Source organism: Stigmatopora argus, chromosome 1, assembly GCF_051989625.1.
Source record: "Stigmatopora argus isolate UIUO_Sarg chromosome 1, RoL_Sarg_1.0, whole genome shotgun sequence".
In the NCBI taxonomy this organism is placed as follows: Eukaryota; Metazoa; Chordata; class Actinopteri; order Syngnathiformes; family Syngnathidae; genus Stigmatopora; species Stigmatopora argus.
Window position 1 is genome coordinate 20,538,181 of NC_135387.1, and position 19,543 is coordinate 20,557,723.

At 37.3% G+C, this 19,543-nt stretch overlaps 1 protein-coding gene across 2 annotated transcripts in view; it reads left to right on the top strand.

Moving 5' to 3' along the window:
• Nucleotides 1–18,334, top strand: part of opn7b (opsin 7, group member b) — a 29,155-nt gene extending 10,821 nt beyond the window's left edge. Inside the window, exons 2-6 of one of the 2 annotated variants that reach the window (XM_077614926.1) lie at nucleotides 7,432–7,519; nucleotides 9,009–9,171; nucleotides 9,942–10,069; nucleotides 15,081–15,415; nucleotides 15,692–18,334. In XM_077614926.1, the coding sequence (XP_077471052.1) occupies nucleotides 7,432–7,519; nucleotides 9,009–9,171; nucleotides 9,942–10,069; nucleotides 15,081–15,415; nucleotides 15,692–16,189 (1,212 nt within the window). In that variant the 3' untranslated portion in view covers nucleotides 16,190–18,334. The remainder of the gene's footprint in view (nucleotides 1–7,431; nucleotides 7,520–9,008; nucleotides 9,172–9,941; nucleotides 10,070–15,080; nucleotides 15,416–15,691) is intronic. The other variant, XM_077614935.1, reaches the window with a different exon arrangement.
• Nucleotides 18,335–19,543: the final 1,209 nt, after the last annotated feature.

A 19,543-nucleotide genomic window follows, 5' to 3' on the forward strand; every position in this document is an offset into this window, starting at 1 on the left:
GCTAGATGGTGGTCAGTCTTTGTGTTTTCTGGTGATCTCGACCCGAAGGAGGAAGAGATCTTTTGAGCATACCGTCTTAAAGGTCTGTGGGACAGTATACCACTCTAGTATGATCTTTAGATGGCGAGTAGTAGTTAAGAAGACATAAGAAGTTAAGAAACATAAACAATGCTATTGAATGATTTAAGCGAAAGTTTGCTTCTGGTACATAAAAACTCTAGAGCACTTGAGCTAACAGTGCAAGTTCGACATGGGCGAATAAAAATGAAATGTTGACTTTAAGCCCTGAAGTGCTCGAGGCAATTCATGGATTAACCTGTATTTTTAGAAGAAATGTCTAAAGTTCTTAATTGCACCAAATTTTACTTCACTGCTACTCTACAGGGTGTGCTTGCAAGTCAAATCAAACTGCTGTCACCTTCCAAAAGGTAAAATTGTAAAAAGAAATCACTCACCAGTAGACATATTTATGTTGGGCAAAAACATGGACATGGGACATGTGTTGGAAAACAAGAACATCCTCGACAATGCATGATTTTTCAACAAGCCGGCCATTTTCCTTCAATCTTGATTGGTTACTACCACCACTCTGACAGCTGCTTCTCAGCCGATTTTAATATTTGATTTAATTTTGACAGTTGAGGCATTGAACGGGATGAGAGAATGCACAGGTAAACACAGGTTTAAATGCCACTACAGACTGCTGTCTGGCACAAGAACAGCACTTGTGATTTGGCTGCCACATTTGGGCTACAGGAATGACAGAATTGTACAGAGGCCAAAAAGCAAATGGAAGAACTGACAGTCAAACAAATTGGGACACAGGAGACCACTTTCTACTTCTTGTTCACTTCAATGACACTTCCACTACTTGCAAGCGGATTTTTAGAGTACAACCAGGTACATTCTGTGAAAAGGTTAACACGTCCATCAGAATTTGTTTGAGTGATTGTTTTTGTTTTTTTCATTTATTAAAATTATTTTTTTAAACTCTGATGATACCTTATCAGTCTAGTCTTTGGATTGATTTTTGTTTTTAAAAAGTGCAAACATAGAACACAACAAGATGGCAAGACATAGACAAAGGCCTTTTGTTTATATTGAGAAGTGTGAAAATTATTGTATTTCTGCCAATTTTTCTTACGGTTTTGACTCTCAAGATGGATTGTTTTCAACCTGAGCAATGTTATATTATTTTAACTTTGTGAACTTTTTCTCTATATTGTCCGCTCCAAAGATTGATGATTTTGTTAAAATATTTCAGTGCTCTCTTGGACTGTCAATGATAATCACATGAGAACGTTGACTGTCCATTTTTAGAATGGTCGAAATATTAGGTAAAATAATACATAAAATACAGATGATCTTACACGATTATGAAAACAAAAGTTATTTTTTCAAATATGACATTCCAGTAAAAGTGCATGTTGTTAGCTCAGTCAATGAAAAATAACCTTCAACCTAAAATGGCTCCTGTCTGTTTAAAATAGACAGAAGGCTAGCAGATGGAGAGTTGGAAGGATGCATAATTGCTTGAGATATTAAAGGGAAACAAAACTCTTCAGAGAATGGCAATATTTGAGTATTATGCTTGACACTCAAGTGGCATTGATGAGCAGAACGGTGAGCAGATGGGCATAAAAATTAATGGTGGGTCCACCAAAGCTGAACAACACTGGTTCTTCAATCTGGGAGTTGCTCAGATTTTGCTATGGCATTGTTCTAATTGAACTTGAAATACACTTTTATCCATTTGTAGAGGTTATAGAAAAGGTTTGAAAAAATGGTGCAACCTATTTTCTAATTATTCCATTTGTCCTATATAGAAAACCTAATTTCTGTTCACTGTATGTTTTTCTGTGGTTAATTGGAAAACAATCAATGGTGGCATTTGCTGCCCCCCACAATCCAAATTCATCTGGGATACGTTTAGCCTTACCTGGAACCTTTAAAAGCCGAAATAGAAAATGGGCATGTGGTTGGATTTTTTTTTTTAAAGTTGACCTCCTATTTCACACTGAGAAGGTTGAAAATTGATTTCTGAATATTTAAAATTATGCCCTAAGCATGAAGTACTCTTAATTGCCTTTTTGTAGCAATCTAGGCTATAAAAAATCTAAACTCAAACACCAATGGATTAGTCATATGCAGGGCTGTCAGCATTTTATATGATTTTTCTGCCTTCTTGTTGACTAATACAACTCAACAATCGCTGTGGTCACATACTCCTCTTTAGCCTTGCAAGTCTGATCTTCTTTTATGTTTTGTACTCGTTTAACATTCCACACAAGATTTGCTGCTCTTAGATTCAGTAGATTGAAAGGAGTAATACTTATTCGCTTCAGCTGAAATGCAAAAGGACAACGAATCTGAATTAATACAGAGAAAGAAATAACATGGAAGTTGTCTATTACTCAGAAAGGATGCCAAGGCAACAATGGTTTTGCACCAAGCGTGCTAATGTAGCGCATTTAGTATTACGATATTTCTTCTTTCTAAAGGTGTTATGAAAAATATCCAGTTCCAATTGGCTACTGAATTTGCATTCATTTATTGTCCCTACTACTTAGTGTTGTTTTCATTAACAATGATGTGAACAAATATTTAATTGACTAACTTTTATTTTCTGGATGATGTCGTGTCAATGTTGAGCTAAAAACGTGTCTTGAATGCCTGTGACGTTTGTGACGAATGTGTGACGTTTGTTTATTGTATGCGTAGTTAATTCGCCTCCATCCTCACCGTGTTTGACTGAAAAATGTTGTTGAATGCATCTACGTACTATTTACAGTACATAATGACTACAAATTGAGATGTATAAATATGGACCATTGTATAAAGTTAATGTGTGGATGTTATTTATGTATATAATATACATCATTGCAATATAGACATTTTCCATCTAGATATCCATCCGTCTAATTCTTATGTGGAATTCTATTGAAGCTTGTTGAAACACTTTCCTTCTGCAAAGCTTTGGATGAAAGAGCTCCTCTACTTGATCTCCAAAAACTGATATGTTTTTGATGACCTCGACATAACCAAGTTTAAGATTGGAAAAAAAAAATACTGAAAATAAAAGTTGATGGCTTTCACTGGCTGCAACACTCACTCCCCCGCAGGTGCCCATTGTGACAGGTTAGGGTGGACAAATTATCCTTTAAAATAAAAAAAATGCTGGATCTTCTACTTTCCCTTCAAATCTGAACATGTTCCTCCTTTCTTTCATTGCAAAAAATCTTCAACTACGACTGTTAGAAAACACAGTTATTTATGGGTCGTGGAACAATGAATTAGAATATTTGTCAGGGTAAGTGAGGGTTCTTAATGATGAGCAGTAAATAGTTTGTGTTGGGAAAAAGGCTCAAGGCTGTCTGTATAATAAAATAATCAGTCACGCCCTATTTACATAATCTTACTGTTGTACACAGCTCCAAGTCTATCTTTTCCTACTCTTAAAGATTCAGCCTTTGCCAATTAATTTTGTTCTTGTCTTTTATCTGCTTGTCTTTCTTGCTCTGAAAATAACACCACTCTGTTTCTGCGCTTTTATCTTTCGTATCATGCCCATGAAACTGAGAGGATGCGTGCACAGCAAAAAGAACTGAACATAAAAAATGGTGTTCTCCTGGGTTTGAAGAATAATGCTCAATCAAGCTCACAGAGGAGTGGATCTTGTTCATTCTGGGACAAGTTGTTGATGAGTCTAACAAGACTTGCAGTTGCAAGCCAGCAAATTATATAACTGAAAAAATACAACTGTATTGCAAGATCTGAGTGCGTGTGGTTTTTGTCCGTAGGACACTTCTTATGCAACCATCTTACAGTATGTTGCACACAGACAGGGAAAATTCTGTCTCCTCTATTATTCCTCATCCCTTAAATTGAATGGAACTCAGTTTTCAGCTACTAAATGCAGCTACTCTGCTTAAAGATTACATCCGTGACAGCCAGGCGTGTTTGTATTTAGCACAGGACTACCTAGCATTATTAACAACACAAATATTAGGTGTTAATCGGCGGTGAGTCAATATGTTAATGTGTATGTAAATAATGTGTTTTTATTCTCTCTCAAACATCTTATTTTTTTCAATTAACTATTTTATTATAGAAACAAGGCTATTTTGACGACAAATTTATATTTGTTTTAAAATATATTACACCACGCATCTGATCAGGCTTAATCATTTAGAACAGGGGTAGGGAACCTATGGCTCGGGAGCCACATGTGGCTCTTTTGATGGGTGCATCTGGCTCTTTGCTAACCTGTGAGCTAAAATATGGAAATCGCTGTTGACAGAACTGAGATATTACATTTAGAACTGCTTTAATCTTCATTTTTTTTGCAGTAGACTCTTCTGGAATGGACCCTCTCATTGATTAGCAACAGCATGAGAATCTTTTAAAAAATATTCAGTTTTTTTCCACTTTATAAGTGGTGAAATTACAAAAAAAAATTGAAAAGGCACTCGTTTACATGTATGCATTTTGACTTTTAAATTCGTTGTATGGCTCACAAGGAATAACATTTGAAAATATGAATTGTTTGTGGCTCTCTTCGTCAAAAAGGTTCCCGAACCCCGGATTTAGAATAACAATGCTCAGTCAGAGCAGGTTTGAAATGTTCTGATATTTTGAGTTGATTGAAAATCCTTGAAAAACAGATCTGATGAATATTGAATGACAAGAGTATTGCATAAGTTACTCCTTTCTTTCTCACACAACTTAGTCTTTACCACTTTTGATTTAGATCTAATTTTCATAAATGAACAGCTGGAGCAAATGCCTTCTTTGAGGGACTCCCTCACACTTCTACCCAATAAAAAAAAGCTAAAACAAACTGATTGCATAAGGAGCAGGAAAAAAAACAGAAAGTAAGAGAGAGAGAGATTTTATTTTACGAGGGTGGTGTGGTGGTCATGGGGGTGTCTCAGTTGGCGTTTTCTTTAAATATGTCCCAATGTCCTAGACCATAGAGCAGAAGAGATTGCAGTCTGCTATGTTGTGACAGTAGTAATTACCAGTAATTGACTGACTTTAGTAGGCAATATAAAATTCTCTTTGTGGTAATTTTCATTAAGTAAATGTGTTGTTTTATCGTGTCATGGAAAGTAGCCCATCATAAATTTGTTCCGCAACCATTTAATTTTAAGTCATTTCTGAAAAAGCATTTTATGGAGCTCTTTGGATGAGAAGGATGTGTACAATACGAATGGATTTAACAGACAATGTTTAAATTTCCTCATATCAGGTCATTAAAAAGAAAGGGAATTATACTGTTTCATGGAATATTTTCCCTCCATCATTTTTTGTGTGATTTTACAGTTACAGCATCCCAACATCAAATGAAGCATCTATCTGTCAAGCCACTGGATATCTATTCACTTATCCTAGAACTAGAGCCTAACCCAGTTGACTGGGACAATGAGGGTCTAAACCTAAAACTGGTCATAGGACGGACGCAACTGAATAGACAACTATTGACAGTCACTCACAATCGTCATAGTCGGGCAGCCCGCATGAAAAAAATCAAAACCTCTATGGAGACTAACTCCTGCTTCTTCTTCTCTTCTTTTTCCTAACAAATGCTGGAATTCCTAGGAACCATGAGCAATATAATGTGCATGGGTTTATGTTGAACATATTCGATCAGTAATCCTGGTCATTCTTCTTTCATCATGCATATCTGACAGGTTCAATTATGGGATATTGCTCGTCCATTATTTTCCATCTCCATTTTGCCCAGTGTGTGGTTCTATAATAGTAACGATCTCTGCCTACTCAGTGGCCATGGCAGTATTGCCCTCCTCTGTTGAGTGTATACCTATAGTCAACTATCTGGATTCTGTATACACAGTCTATTATTCCCTTTAAATGGTGACAGTTCATATTAATACAAATAACAATTAAATGTGCACTTGAAACAGATAGGAAACGTCTCTCCCAGTGCTTTCAAGAGAGCATAGCAGCAGCTACAACTATTACCCTGGGCTTTTAGCCTTATAGTGTGTTTGCCATGCTTGGTTGTTTCCTCCAATTTGGACAATTTGCTCAACACTAATGTCTTATTGTTCATAATATCCGCAATCACACATGATCTAATTTGACCCTAAATCATGTCCTCAGTGTTTAAAAAAAACATCGAATCCATTTCCCCAGGAGCCAGCACACCAGAAACCCACAAGGTCTAAAGAAACCATTTGATAGACAAAAGCTAAATTGTTATCGCAGTGCAAACCAAGACAATCTTTGTCATATGATATGGTAAAAAAAAAACACGGTCACAACCTCATTTAACTTCTTCGCTTTGTGATGAAAAAGGGCAATTGTTGCCATTTACACAGTATCTCCATGCAGGCATGTTATTTAATTATTATGTTCCAACCTGGTTTCGGTTACATCAATTTTCAAGATTTTTATGTGCACTGACTTAATAATGCTAATAAAAATCATGGATTTCTTTGAAGGTAATCAACTACGTCTATGGTCATAGACATGTTTCCAAAAACAGCATTATACCTCAACCCTGAGTGATGTCATCTCATTGGCCAGTGTTCATTCCAATTGAAGTAGGAAAATGCTACGAATACATTTTCACTTCACATAAAGTCATCCATAAATGTTGCCTCAGCAGCTCTCAAAGAACAATGAATTTTGAAGTCAGACCTTATATGCAAATAACTGCTTGCATTTCATTCTTTTGATGAAAATGTTCTCAAACACAGATTAAAAAGGAATTGTCAGTGGAGTCCTACAAGGCTGTCACAGTATGTGTATGCAGTAGCCAGTCAGTTATGGTCCCCTATTTAATGGCTTGCTAATGACAAGCTCATTGCACGGTTAACTTTAATATATGTCTCCCAACAATTTTCTTAGCTTATGTCCACAAGTTCTGCCTCAGCGCAATTTCCTGTCACTGAGGCTTTCTGTGATTTTGAAATGTGAGCTTTCTTGACACGCTTTTTGAGGATTTTGTAGAATTATATGAGGTCGCCCCAAAAACCTTCACCAAGTTTGAAAGGCTTTCCACCACATCCTTGAAGTTATCCGTGTGACTATAAACAATATATAATTGCTAAACTTGCCTTTTCAATTACTCCATTTTTTTGTGTTCTGGACTTTTCTCTTATATCACACACCCAAATGTCAGAGTGCAGAGTCAAGATCGTTATTCCATATTTAATTTAAAAAAATACAAACCAAAACTGACACCAGGTTATTGAAGGAGTAAAAATTCATTATCAGAGTTGACAGACGATATTTTGGTCACAGTTTCATGAAGAAAATTGGATCTGTCATAAAGGTTGAATTGAGGAAGGCACCAACGGTTTGGAATTCTCTAAGAAAGTTGTTTGCTTTTATAAATTGGCAAGGATGAAAACCTCAAATTACAACATCCATTTTTTTTGTGTTCTCCCATTTTTCTTTCAGATGGGTAATGCCTCCGAAACGTATCTGTTTGTTTCCAGAATATCAAAAGACAATGACTTCCTCATGGGGACGCTGTATGCGATTTTTGGTGAGGGGTTACCTTTTGTCATTTTCCATTCTTCAAATATTACTAAAATGTCCATTCAGAAAGAGGAGGAAAAAAGTATCAAATTTAAAAGCATATGTATTTTTATCACAATTAAGTCATAGTATCAGAAGAGAATTCATTACAAGTACAAGTTATATACCTATAATATACCATGATGTAATCATTCATTCATTTTCCAAGCCACTATCTTCATGAGGGTTCAATCAGCTTACGAAGGATGTTTTGGGGATGTGGGAGGAAACCGCAGTGCGTGAAAATCCACGATCCACGCAGGCACAGGGACTACATGCAAACTCGACGCAACAAGGCCAGAGCCCACCAGGGATCCAACCGTTGGTCTCAGAACAAAGAGCCGGACTTGCTAACCACTCTCGTACCATGCCCCACTACCACTCTGTATTTTGATCTAATTATAAAAATGATGTTCCAGAAAAACAAGCTGTGGAGGTTTCTGGAATTTTCAATTAATGCAGGCATAAAAGGCATCATGTATGGAATAACAGCAATGCAGACCTTAGGTTAGTTTACTGAATAACTTGAATGTTACTAATAGTGTCATGGCTGCATTTCATGTATTTGCCTTGCTGAGTCAATTAACCAAAATGCAAGCTAAATATCAATCGGGGGTCTGGTTACTCCTTGACACTCAATGATTAGGTCGAAATTTGTTGGGATTTTCCTTTTATCCAGTTCAGAACCTAAGCCACGAAGAATAATTTCCACCATTGATCATCATGGCTGTAATTTTGGGATCTTATTTATACCCCTTTATTTATTTTATTTATGCAGCAGAACAAAAAGATGGGTTTGGGCAGAGAAAGAGAAAAGAAGAAAAAAACCCAGAAGTGACACATGATTAAATACTCATGCTACCTTTTGGAAGTAGCATTGCTATTGTTATATGACTATTCCTACCAGTGGGAGACAGCAGGTCTAAGAAGGACAAGGAATAGAGGGGAAGAGGAAGGTGTGGGCAAGAGAATGACAGGAGACAACTGCAGGACGAAGAAAGGCCAAACCCTGCAGCCGACATTACTGACGAGGAGGAGGCCCCTCCCGAGGAGATACAAATCTAAGAAAGTGGTACCCACCTACCAGCCTATCACAATGGCTACCAGGTTCCCGACTGACAGCCATTCACCTGTCAAAAAAGGCGAGTACAGCCAGGGAGAAGGGACAACAGGGAACTTTTTCCCTGAGGTCTGTCCTCCCAGTGTTGCTCCTCTGTGGGATATAGTATATGTGGTGCTTTAAAACAGGTTCCGGGGGAGGCAGGCAGGCAATATACTTGCTGTTAAGTGTTCCCTGGTAATTAAAACATAGAATCATTCATTAAAAGTATGCCATGATTTACATTTTTCTTTAAATCTGACATTTTGCCCATTTCATTGATGTTACAATCATTGTATTACAATCCCTTAAACTGCAGGAGAACAGGGATCAAATAGTTTGCAATTCTACATTGCAGGTGTATTCTCGGTGCTGGGGAATGGGATTCTGCTGCTGGTGGCCTATAGAAAAAAGTCCTCCTTGAAGCCAGCAGAGTACTTTGTGGTCAACTTGGCCATTAGTGATCTGATGATGACCATGTCCCTTTTCCCTATTGCTGTGCCATCATCCTACGCTCATAAGTAAGTCTCCTGGAATGTACTAACAATATTTTGTTTTAATGTCTGATCCTACTTCCTATAAACTTGACCTTGTTGGTGCAGAAAAAAATCCCCCAAATTTGACGATGATGAGTGTTGACCTTCCCAAAAGGATATAATAATTGGAAAAGGGGATAACCCCTGAAAACAATTCGAAACAATATCAGATTTCAAAAAAAAAAATGGGGTAAGTATTTTATCTCAGCTAAGAGAATGTAAATTCAATTTGGGAGTTTGAAACTATAGAATAATAAAAAAGGATATGTTCCAAAGTTGAGATTTGGAACAATTTGTATTTGATTAGCTTGTTTGAACCTGGGTTCAAATCCATATCGGTCCACCTGTGTGGAGTTTGCATGTTCTCCCCTGCGTGGGTTTTCTCAGAGGACTCCGGTTTCCTCCCACATTCCAAAGATATGCATGGTAGGCTGATTGGACACTCTATATTGCACTTAGCTAAGAATGTGTGGCGTGAATGGTTGTTTGTCTCCTTGTGCCCTGCGATTAGCTGGCCACCAATTCAGGGTGTCCTCCGCCTCTGGCCCGAAGTCAGCTGGGATAGGCTCCAGAACCCCCCGCGACCCTAGTGAGGATAAAGCAGTTCAGAAAATGATGAGATGAGATTATGTTGTTTAAGTTGTTCAAAAAGTCTTGAAAACAGAAAATACTTTTCAACTATAGAAAGCTGTACTATAAAACTAGACTAAATGTTTATTTTATAATTATATATATATATTCCCCTATCCATCTAGGTGGCTGTATAACAAGACAACCTGCACTGTTTACGCCTTCTGTGGTGTTTTGTTTGGCCTATGCAGTCTGACCAATCTGACGGTGCTCTCTTCTGTCTGCTGGCTCAAAGTCTGCTGCCCAAACTATGGTAAGGTGATGAAATACATATTTAGATAGAACTCTCTATCACATTTTATATGATTGACTTTTATTTTAAAAAGCCTTGATGATTTATCATGTTGGCAAGTTAACAGATGTCTATTATACTGACCTAACATTAATGTGTATATATGTAACCTGTATATGTCCATGCTCTAAGTAGACCGGGGAGAACATGCAAACTCCAAACAGGTGGACTGACCTTGATTTGAACCCAACCCAGGACCCCAGAGCTGTGAGGCCGACGCACTAACCACGCTCTCCTATGCCGCCTCCCTTCCCCCCGCCCCCCTCAGTTCTTATAACAGAGTAAAATTAATAGTGTTCAACAAAGGAAAACTGTTCAACTTGAGCTGTATGAACACAATGCCCGGGTCACAGAATTTTGTCAATCCGCCCCTAACCGTTTTGCTGTTGCCTTCATTTTTCACTCTTGTACTTTCTTTTTTCATTTGTGTTCAATTCATGTTTTAGCCTTAGTGTGTCTTGTCCCTATGATTGCCCATTGATTTCTCTCTTTCGTTGTCTGCTCCTAGTGTGCCAACCAATCTGCTGCTATTTCATTTTTATCGTTCATGAGTAATGTAAAGGTGCCAAATTTAATCCCACAGTTAATTCCTCTAATTAATCAGCCCTAAAACAACAAATCAAAAATTGGCCCTGAGGATCGATGCATATACATCCCTATGATGTACCTACTAAATTTCATTTTGATGTGTCCACAAATAACACAGTAGCATCAATTTAAAACCTTCCATTAATGAATAAGCTGTGAGACAAAAACATTCAATACTGACTGCCAATACTATTAATTAGACCTTTTCAAAGCATCTTGAAAAATTCTATAAATTTATGTTTAAAAGCTCTCCTGACTAATAAAAAGCAAGATAATCTGAATAACTAACAAAGAGTGACTGATTGAGAGTTGAGTTTTGAAAATGCCCCTAACTAGTTTCTGAGGTCCATTTGAGTTCGAGTCTTGTCACTGAAGTCAAGGCCTTATTTTAAAAGGCCTTTTTTAACTTATTTTTTTTCCAAAAACACATCTATAATGCAAAAGACATGACTCCAGAGATGTCAAGCCTCACAAATGCAGGCGTCTGAAATGCAAATGAGTTCAAGTAATTATATTCCTTTTTTTTACTAACCAACAAAGAACTATGGACAGAAAGTTAATCACTAAGAAACATCCACTATGCAAAGCTGCTCTTTTGTTCAGACTTTATTTTATGCAATTAACAAGCACCCAGCCCTGCTAAGATGCACAAAACACCGTTGCAAAACAGGGTCAAGTAGTTAATCCTGATTTAAATTATTTTGTGCCCTGTATTTTATGGAGCGGTTTGAAGACAGCAGAGCACTAGCCCGTAATCAGTAACCAGAGATCAAAAGTTTTGAACCATGCATTTTCACATTCCGCCCTACTCACAACATACACGTGTTCAGGACAGTTCAGGACAATATGTATATATTTTGAGTGAACTCATAAAAGTTCACTCCACAGAGAAATGTCCCAGATTGCCAGTCGAGAATTAATATCGCAGACCTTTCACTGCAGACCAATTTTTTAAACAGTCTACAGAATATTACTGGTAAGGTCCAACAGGGATAAAAGAGGGTAACCTTAATAAACAAATTATGCCCTTTGGAAGTGAACACTCAGGCATGATGAATGTGATAAATTAGTAGTGTGACTGATAATTTTTTTGAGGCTTCAAGCTGTTTCTTCTGTGGAGTGCTAATACAATGCATGAGAAGTGCTAGAAAAAGCAAAAGAACTGTTTATACTTTCACGGCACAATTCTGTGAAGATTTATTTACATGGTAACTGGAGGGCATAAAGCATGATAACATCAAACGACTGCTGACACGGGGTTAATTTTTCACTCTTGGAATTGGAAGAGACAATCATCACATAAAAAATGTACTAGTGTGTTTAAAGGAAAACAGACCAAGCTTTATTTTAAATTGAAGAATGTGTTCAGGGGGCCTTAGTTATGAGGTCTGAATACAAAAGCATTTGTACGCTTCACTGAAAATTAAAGTCAATTCATAAATACAAGATGTGTAATGCTTGCTCTCTTATTAGTTTCAAGATGGTGAGATGTTTGATTGAGTTTGACGCTTCGTAACTTGAACTGTTGGCTGCCATTGACGGTAGACTAATAACAGAAATAGCATCTGCACCTCAGTCAACATGAATCGGACGTCTACCGCAGTCAATGGCAGCTTATTGATAAGGTGTTTAATTTGGGACAATAATAGTATAAAAGAGGCAAGTTTGTCTATACCATGGGTAGGCAAACTTTTTGAATGGCATCTTATTGATAATGTGTTTAATTTGGGACAATAATAGTATAAAAGAGGCAAGTTTGTCTATACCAGGGGATTGAAATATAAGAAAAAAGACACAATTGAAGATGAAAATTTATTTTCAAATTCACTTTCAACATTAAGAACATATTATTATTCAACGAAAGAGAGCAGTCTTTAAATTGAGAGTGATGAGCGGTATTGCAGGGCAAAGGGAAATGAATGAGGTCATTGATTTTTACTATAATTTGGACAACGCCGGCGGCGGACCCGATTAAAAAGCCTAACGGGCCGTATATGGCCCACGGGCCGAGGTTGAAAAACATGTACACACACGATCCGGGGGCGGGGCAAGCGCGCGAATCCCGCGACGACAAAACGTCCGTTCGACCAAACGTCCGTTCGACCAAACGTCCGGTCGACCAAACGTCCGGTCGACCAAACGTCCGGTCGACCAAACGTCCGGTCGACCAAACGTCCGGTCGACCAAACGTCCGGTCGACCAAACGTCCGGTCGACCAAACGTCCGGTCGACCAAACGTCTGGTCGACCAAACGTCCGGTCGACCAAACGTCCGGTCGACCAAACGTCCGGTCAACCAAACGTCCGGGGACCAAACGTCTTTCGACGAAACGTCCGGTCACGTCTTGGAACAAATGTTTTACATTGAGGCCTGAATATTTCATATATAGAAGCATTTGTAAGTAGAGGTACAAATGTATGGGATTTTCAAATCCTTCCGGAGATTACTTTTCCCCCACTGATGTCTGCCCCTTGGGAATGATAAAAATCTTCGCCCTCTCCACTTACGTGATATATGTCACCAAGGCCAGATTATTGTCTTAATGAACACATAATGACAAACAGGATAATAAGCACCTCCTTTTGATTCCTTTCATTCAGCCAAATCTACAGACATCAATGCCTGCTGATTGATTTTTGAGCGCTGAATCAATGTCCATAAAACAAAGAATTGACTGGAATGAGTCAGAGACAGAGATGCTTGGGTTCATTCACCCCACTACGGATTTCATTTAAGATGGTAAAAAAGAAATGGAAGTAGAAGAGACTAAATAGTTTTTTGCAGTCTACTGACAACATAATAAATATGTAATATCTTTTTGTATGTTAAGTGCAGCTGACTCGTAGACAATAGGTTAGGAACCCTCTCATTTAAACAGATCTCAATTAGAATCCAGCATGTACAGTGTCATGCCTAAATTATTTACTTTGAGTCAATATAGGTTAGTCAGAGGTAAAAAAAAAAAAAAAGAGTTCTGATCGTGATGGGATTTGGGGAAAAACAACCCAACTGCTTATCACTCATTTAAAATTAATACAAGGTACAAAGTACATATGCACTTTCAATCTCTTTCATCCACCTGCCTGCATGAGTCAACCAAATTAGTGAATAACAGGGATCCTCTTCAGGGGTGAAAACACTTAAGTGTACACCATCACGCACGAGAAAATAATAGGAGCTGTGTTAACATAAGGCTTGTGAGGGGGAAAAAAAAGATATTTGGACAATCGCCTTTAAAATATGTGCACATGATTTAGAATTTTCTAGTTCAGTTCCCCTTCAGCGTGATGTGTCAAACATGCTCAGGTTGAATTTTTAATGTGCCACTTAGATGATTTAATCAGTGAAAGGGCACTTCACAACAGATAAAAGATGCAGTGTGTACAGTTAAAGTATAAGGACGAGCGCACACAGTCTGACACGCACACATCCACACAAATACCATAACAGAACACGGCGCATTGTACGCCGCAAGGTTTAATCAGCCGCCCCCACTATCTGTTTGGACTATAAGAGAGACTGACATGCAGCTGAAGAAGCTTGGTGGTGTTGCATATAAGGCTTGCAATATTCCCTTTTCCAATGACACTGCAGTGATGATTTAGTTGACCAAAATTAGTAAGTTATCGGCTAAGGGTGAGAACTGCGCCAGTTTTTGTACATCATTTCCCCTCTTATGACTGTAACCACACTAACACGAATAGATAAACTACACTATGTTTGATGTGGAAAAAGAAAAAAATAAGCTCAAAGCTGCCTCTTGAAGGTGTCTATTTAATATTATTCAGACTTATAAAACCCTTTCTGCACTATTATTTAACTCACCTCTTGCAATACCAATGACTCAAAATCCTGAAACTTCTTCCTGAGTTTACTGTCACAATTCAGCACTCACATCTGAAATTTGTGCTCACTGGTCCTGGGAAAATAAAATAACATTTGGAGAAAAAAAACGACTTTCAATTTGAAAAAAGTCTTAAGTCAAGTATTTTTGCTGCTGAAAAAACAATAAAATCTTGCATCATCTAGTCAAATAAAGATCCATCCTTTTTTTTCTATTATTATGTATTCCTCCTACCTCTGTGTTAAAATGTGATAATATGGAATCAGTGTCATCCAGAGTATTTTTATTTTCCTCTCACTTGCCGTCACACACAGAAAAAGGATATATTTTACTAAGTGGCTTTTTGAGCTTTATATAACTTTTAATAATGCATTTGTTATGATGTCCTGCCCACATCCTGCCATACGTGTCCCCATAAGCACATACTGTTCCCCATCCAACGTCTCTGAGAACAGAGCCGACAAGCAGTGCGTAATGTTATGTTTGTGTGACCGTGAGACTTGTTTTTTCAAATAGACTTTTTGTTATTTCTTTCTTCAGGCAGCAAGTTCTCCTCCTGCCATGCTTGCTTGTTGGTCGCCGGGGTCTGGTGCTATGCGGGTGTATTTGCTGTGGGGCCCTTGTCAGGCTGGGGAAAATATGGGCCCGAGCCATACGGTACCGCATGCTGCATTGACTGGCATGCACCCAGCCAGAACTCTTCAGCTATGAGCTACATCATCTGCCTGTTCTTCTTCTGCTACATTGTACCCTGCACGGTCATCTTTCTCTCCTACATGTTCATCTTGATGACTGTGCGTGGCTCCCGCCAGGCAGTGCAGCAGCACATGTCCCCTCAAAACAAGATTACGAATGCCCATTCACTTATTATTAAGGTAAGTGTAAAAACTCTCATTTTCTTATTTTTTTTTCCATATACAGTGGTACCTCGTTTATTGTGGTTAATAAGTTCAAAGACCAGCTGCAATACGTGAATAATTATAGTGTCTATTGAATATTATTCTGACTTTTTTTCCTGTACTATTATTTAACTCACCTCTCTCAATAGCAATGACGAAAGATCCTGAAATTTCCCCAACGATATTACCCCTTTGTAAGTACGGTATTTCAAAGTTAATATATTGGCATGATTTTTGTTATGTTTCATTTAGCTGTCCGTGGCAGTTTGCATCGGTTTCCTGACAGCATGGAGTCCATATGCGATTGTATCCATGTGGGCAGCTTTTGGTAACCCCTCAACTGTACCACCCATGGCTTTCGCAGCGGCTGCTATCTTCGCCAAATCCTCTACACTTTACAACCCTATCGTGTATTTGGTTTTCAAGCCCAACTTCCGCAAGTTCCTGTGTCGGGATGTAGCACAGTGCAGAAGGTCACTCTGTGGGTGTTTGTGTCAGCACAACTCCACCCAGAAGGGAACGTGCAGGCAAACTCATCACAGAGAAGAGTGCAAGTCTACACGGCTATCCAACGGGCTACTGGAGAACCGTGGCACATGCAGACACTGTCCTTGTCCTGACATCACGACTACAAGAGAGAACTGTATCGACTACAGCCCTCAACAGACTGCAACAATGCTCCAAGGTTCGCTCCACAGTGAAGTAGCTGTCAGTCAACTCTCCAATGAGCAGCAGAGTGACTTCCTCTAGGTTACACTGACAAATAGCTGGCACCCTCACAGGCAAGCAACCAAGTCTAATAAAAAAAAATGCCTGAAAGACATTTCTTGCAAGTGCTCACAGATTAATTAATTGATTTAGGTAAACAAGTCGAAACTTCCAAAGGCCAAAGTTTAAAGAATTCAACTCAAACCTCAAATATGTGTTACTGTCAGTTTCAGATTCCCAACCAACATGCAATCCTGTAAAAGTTAAATCAGGTCATGAAAACATGCAACGATTGAAAGATCAACTTCATTAGATTTAGAAGGAGGAGCTCTCTTTAAACTACCTTTTGTCTATTTATTATTAATAATGTATTTGATCCTGTGCTTGGTTTATATATTTATTAATGCATGCATCTAATTAGAAGACAACAAGGTTGTCGTAATGTAAATAATGGACTCCTTTTTCTTTGAGCTGCATTGATTTCAATATGTCACTCCAAGTCATTTGAGGAAGGAACTGTAGGCGGGCGGCCTTTATTGCATTGTCAATCAGCTGTATTCAGGAAAACATTGTCGCACAAAAAAAAAGTTCTATCATCTATGTACTAATTGGGGATCTCAGGACAAAAAGTAGTCACAATAGGATTCTTTTCTTTATAATAAAGATTTTCTTGGATTTTGTCTCTTTATAATAGCCACTATTTTTTAATTATACAAAATATGAATTGCACTGTGACAAAATTAGAACATTAGTAACGTTCAGAAAATTGTTTTTTTCTTGGAAAATTGTCATTTATGACTAGCAAGGAACAATAATGCTTAGGACTAATATTAGGCTACGTTCATCTGTGGTCCCTATGTTTTCTTCGGATTCAGGGTGTAAATCGATACAGTTGTCACGGTTTACTTTTGGGGCATTTGTGTTCTCATTGCATCTTTTTAAATCAGGTGCATAAGTAAGTATATGTATCACATAAAAGATTGGAGTGTGGCTTAAGCCAATGGGGACTAACACGTCGGCCATTTTCCATCAGAGGGCTTTGATGAACTTAACAATAGTACAGTTAATGGAGCTTGTGTGTATGTTATTTTTAATGAATAGAAAAAAAAATGGTTTCTATTTAATATTTGTATAATCTAATCTGTTGAGAAAAAAAATGTATTTGATGACTACAAAGGAAGGAAGTTGTTAATAAGACAATCAAAAATTATTGTTAGTAATCTGCAAACTATTGAAAAGAATATGATTTGCTAATTTACTGACTATATTCCAAAATCTTGGGATAACCTTTTTAACTGTATTTTACTTGTGTAGAAGATAAAGAAAAATAATCATGTAGAGATCTATTGTAAAAGCATTTTGAAAAACTATACTTTTAAGGCTTTAATTGGCATATTTTGAAATTGGACATTTTAATAATAAATGCAAACTACTATCAAATTTTATTCCACTCATTTGTAACAGGTTCACCGTTAAATGAAAATAAAACATGACATAAACAGAGAGGAATTTGTCTTTGAGGCATGTTTACATATTACTTTAAACATTCCCCATGGTGCAACAAATAAATCGCTTTTGCTTACATTTTTAAAGATCATTATCTTAAAAGATCTTAAAAGGATTCCATTAATCCCATGAAAAGCCCAGTGAGTTGCCATGCAAACACAAATCATACTTTACTTTTGTGATGTTTTTGTTGTGTTTGGACATGAACTTTAGAACCACTTGACATTTTTCCCCCTAAGCTAGTAATTGAATCATTTGGTTTTTTTGACTGCTCGCTCTATGAAAACTTCAGGAGGAAATTCTAAACAAAACAGTATTTCCCCCATGGATGGAGACCATATTCTTGAGTGCTTTTCCACCCAAATCTATATTTATTTATTTCCCATAATAATTTCACACGGTGACATTTTGTAATCTAATTAGTCTCCCCTCCTTTGTAATTTGTTTGACACTGTTTATTGTTGTTATGTATTGATTTTATGAAGGCAATTAGTTTGAGCAGACAGGCTAGACATGTGGTTAAATCAAATGAAATAAAGTGGAGGAAACTATTTATAATCACACATACCATTTATGTGGTTAGATGAAGTTAGGCCATTGGCTGACGCCTATGCAAGTGAATGACTTCACACTTGTGATTATTAAAAAAAGTACTTTTGATTGTATATCTATATTAATCCTTATAGTAAATGGGATTTTTCTGTCTTAATAGCTCTTTTCATGATATTTAAAGAAGCTTGACCAAAAATAAATATATATAATAATCACAAGGAGGAAAGATACGAGTGAATTAAGCAAGTGTGGTTTTTGGGTGGAACTAGGGGTGCCATGTAATAGTGGATTTGGAGTTATTCCTGTGGATGAATGAGTTTCAAATGGAGAGGGGAGAGGTGGGATCTGGCGTAGAGGAGGAGATAGTCAGTGATATTGAAGGTGGTCAGTGCGCTGACATTACACTTTGCTACCCCTATCTGTATTGTTGCAGCCAAACACTTAAATGTAGTTTACTGTAATTTGACTTTTGGTATCTTATTCCTATAATTTAAACACTCAATTAGAACGGGGGGAAAAAACTTCCTAAAAAATGACGGCCTAATCTGTGACATTGCAGCAAAACTATTTGCAAAACTGTAGAAACAAGTATCTTCCATCAAATTCACTGAAATAAAGAAAATACGAATAAGACAATGGGTCCTAACATGTATAAAAATAGACTGTTGGAGAATTTGTCTAAAGCATGATTGCAATGTTACTATATTCATGTTTTTGCATTACTTTCATCATCGAATGTATCTGTGGTTGCAATGACCTACTCTGCAAATCAACTGAGCGTTTTTGTCAATTTTGTGCTGAAATGTCAAGGGTTCAAGAGCATGAGCTAGTTATCATGTGGGCCTACATAAAGAGATCTTCTGTTGTTACCAAAACAAGTCGAGAACTTAAAAAAAGACATTCTATGCTACATCACATGTGACCTTCCAAGCTTTTTTGTTAAAATAAATAAATGTTTAAAAAAAAGTTGATCAATGCAATCAATTTAGATAGAAAGATAAAATTGTACAGTTTGAAATGCAAGAAAAGTTCTTAACTTTATGCTAAGTATTGTGGTGTGAATATGCCAAAAATTACTGCACAGTTTCACCACTGTATATGTAAATATAAATAAATTTATGTATCAATTTCTTAACGCACAAAGAGGCAGAATGTGATGAATGTGATGCATTGTAAAAACGTGTATATGGAAAAAGCAAGTATATATATATTCAAAAATGTTTTATCAATTATGTTCATTAAACTCATGATGTGAAAAAGCCAAATTTCAGTTGCACTGTGAAAGAGTGTTTTGGATTATTGTTTTTTTTTTTTAAATTGTATTGTCAGATAGACATT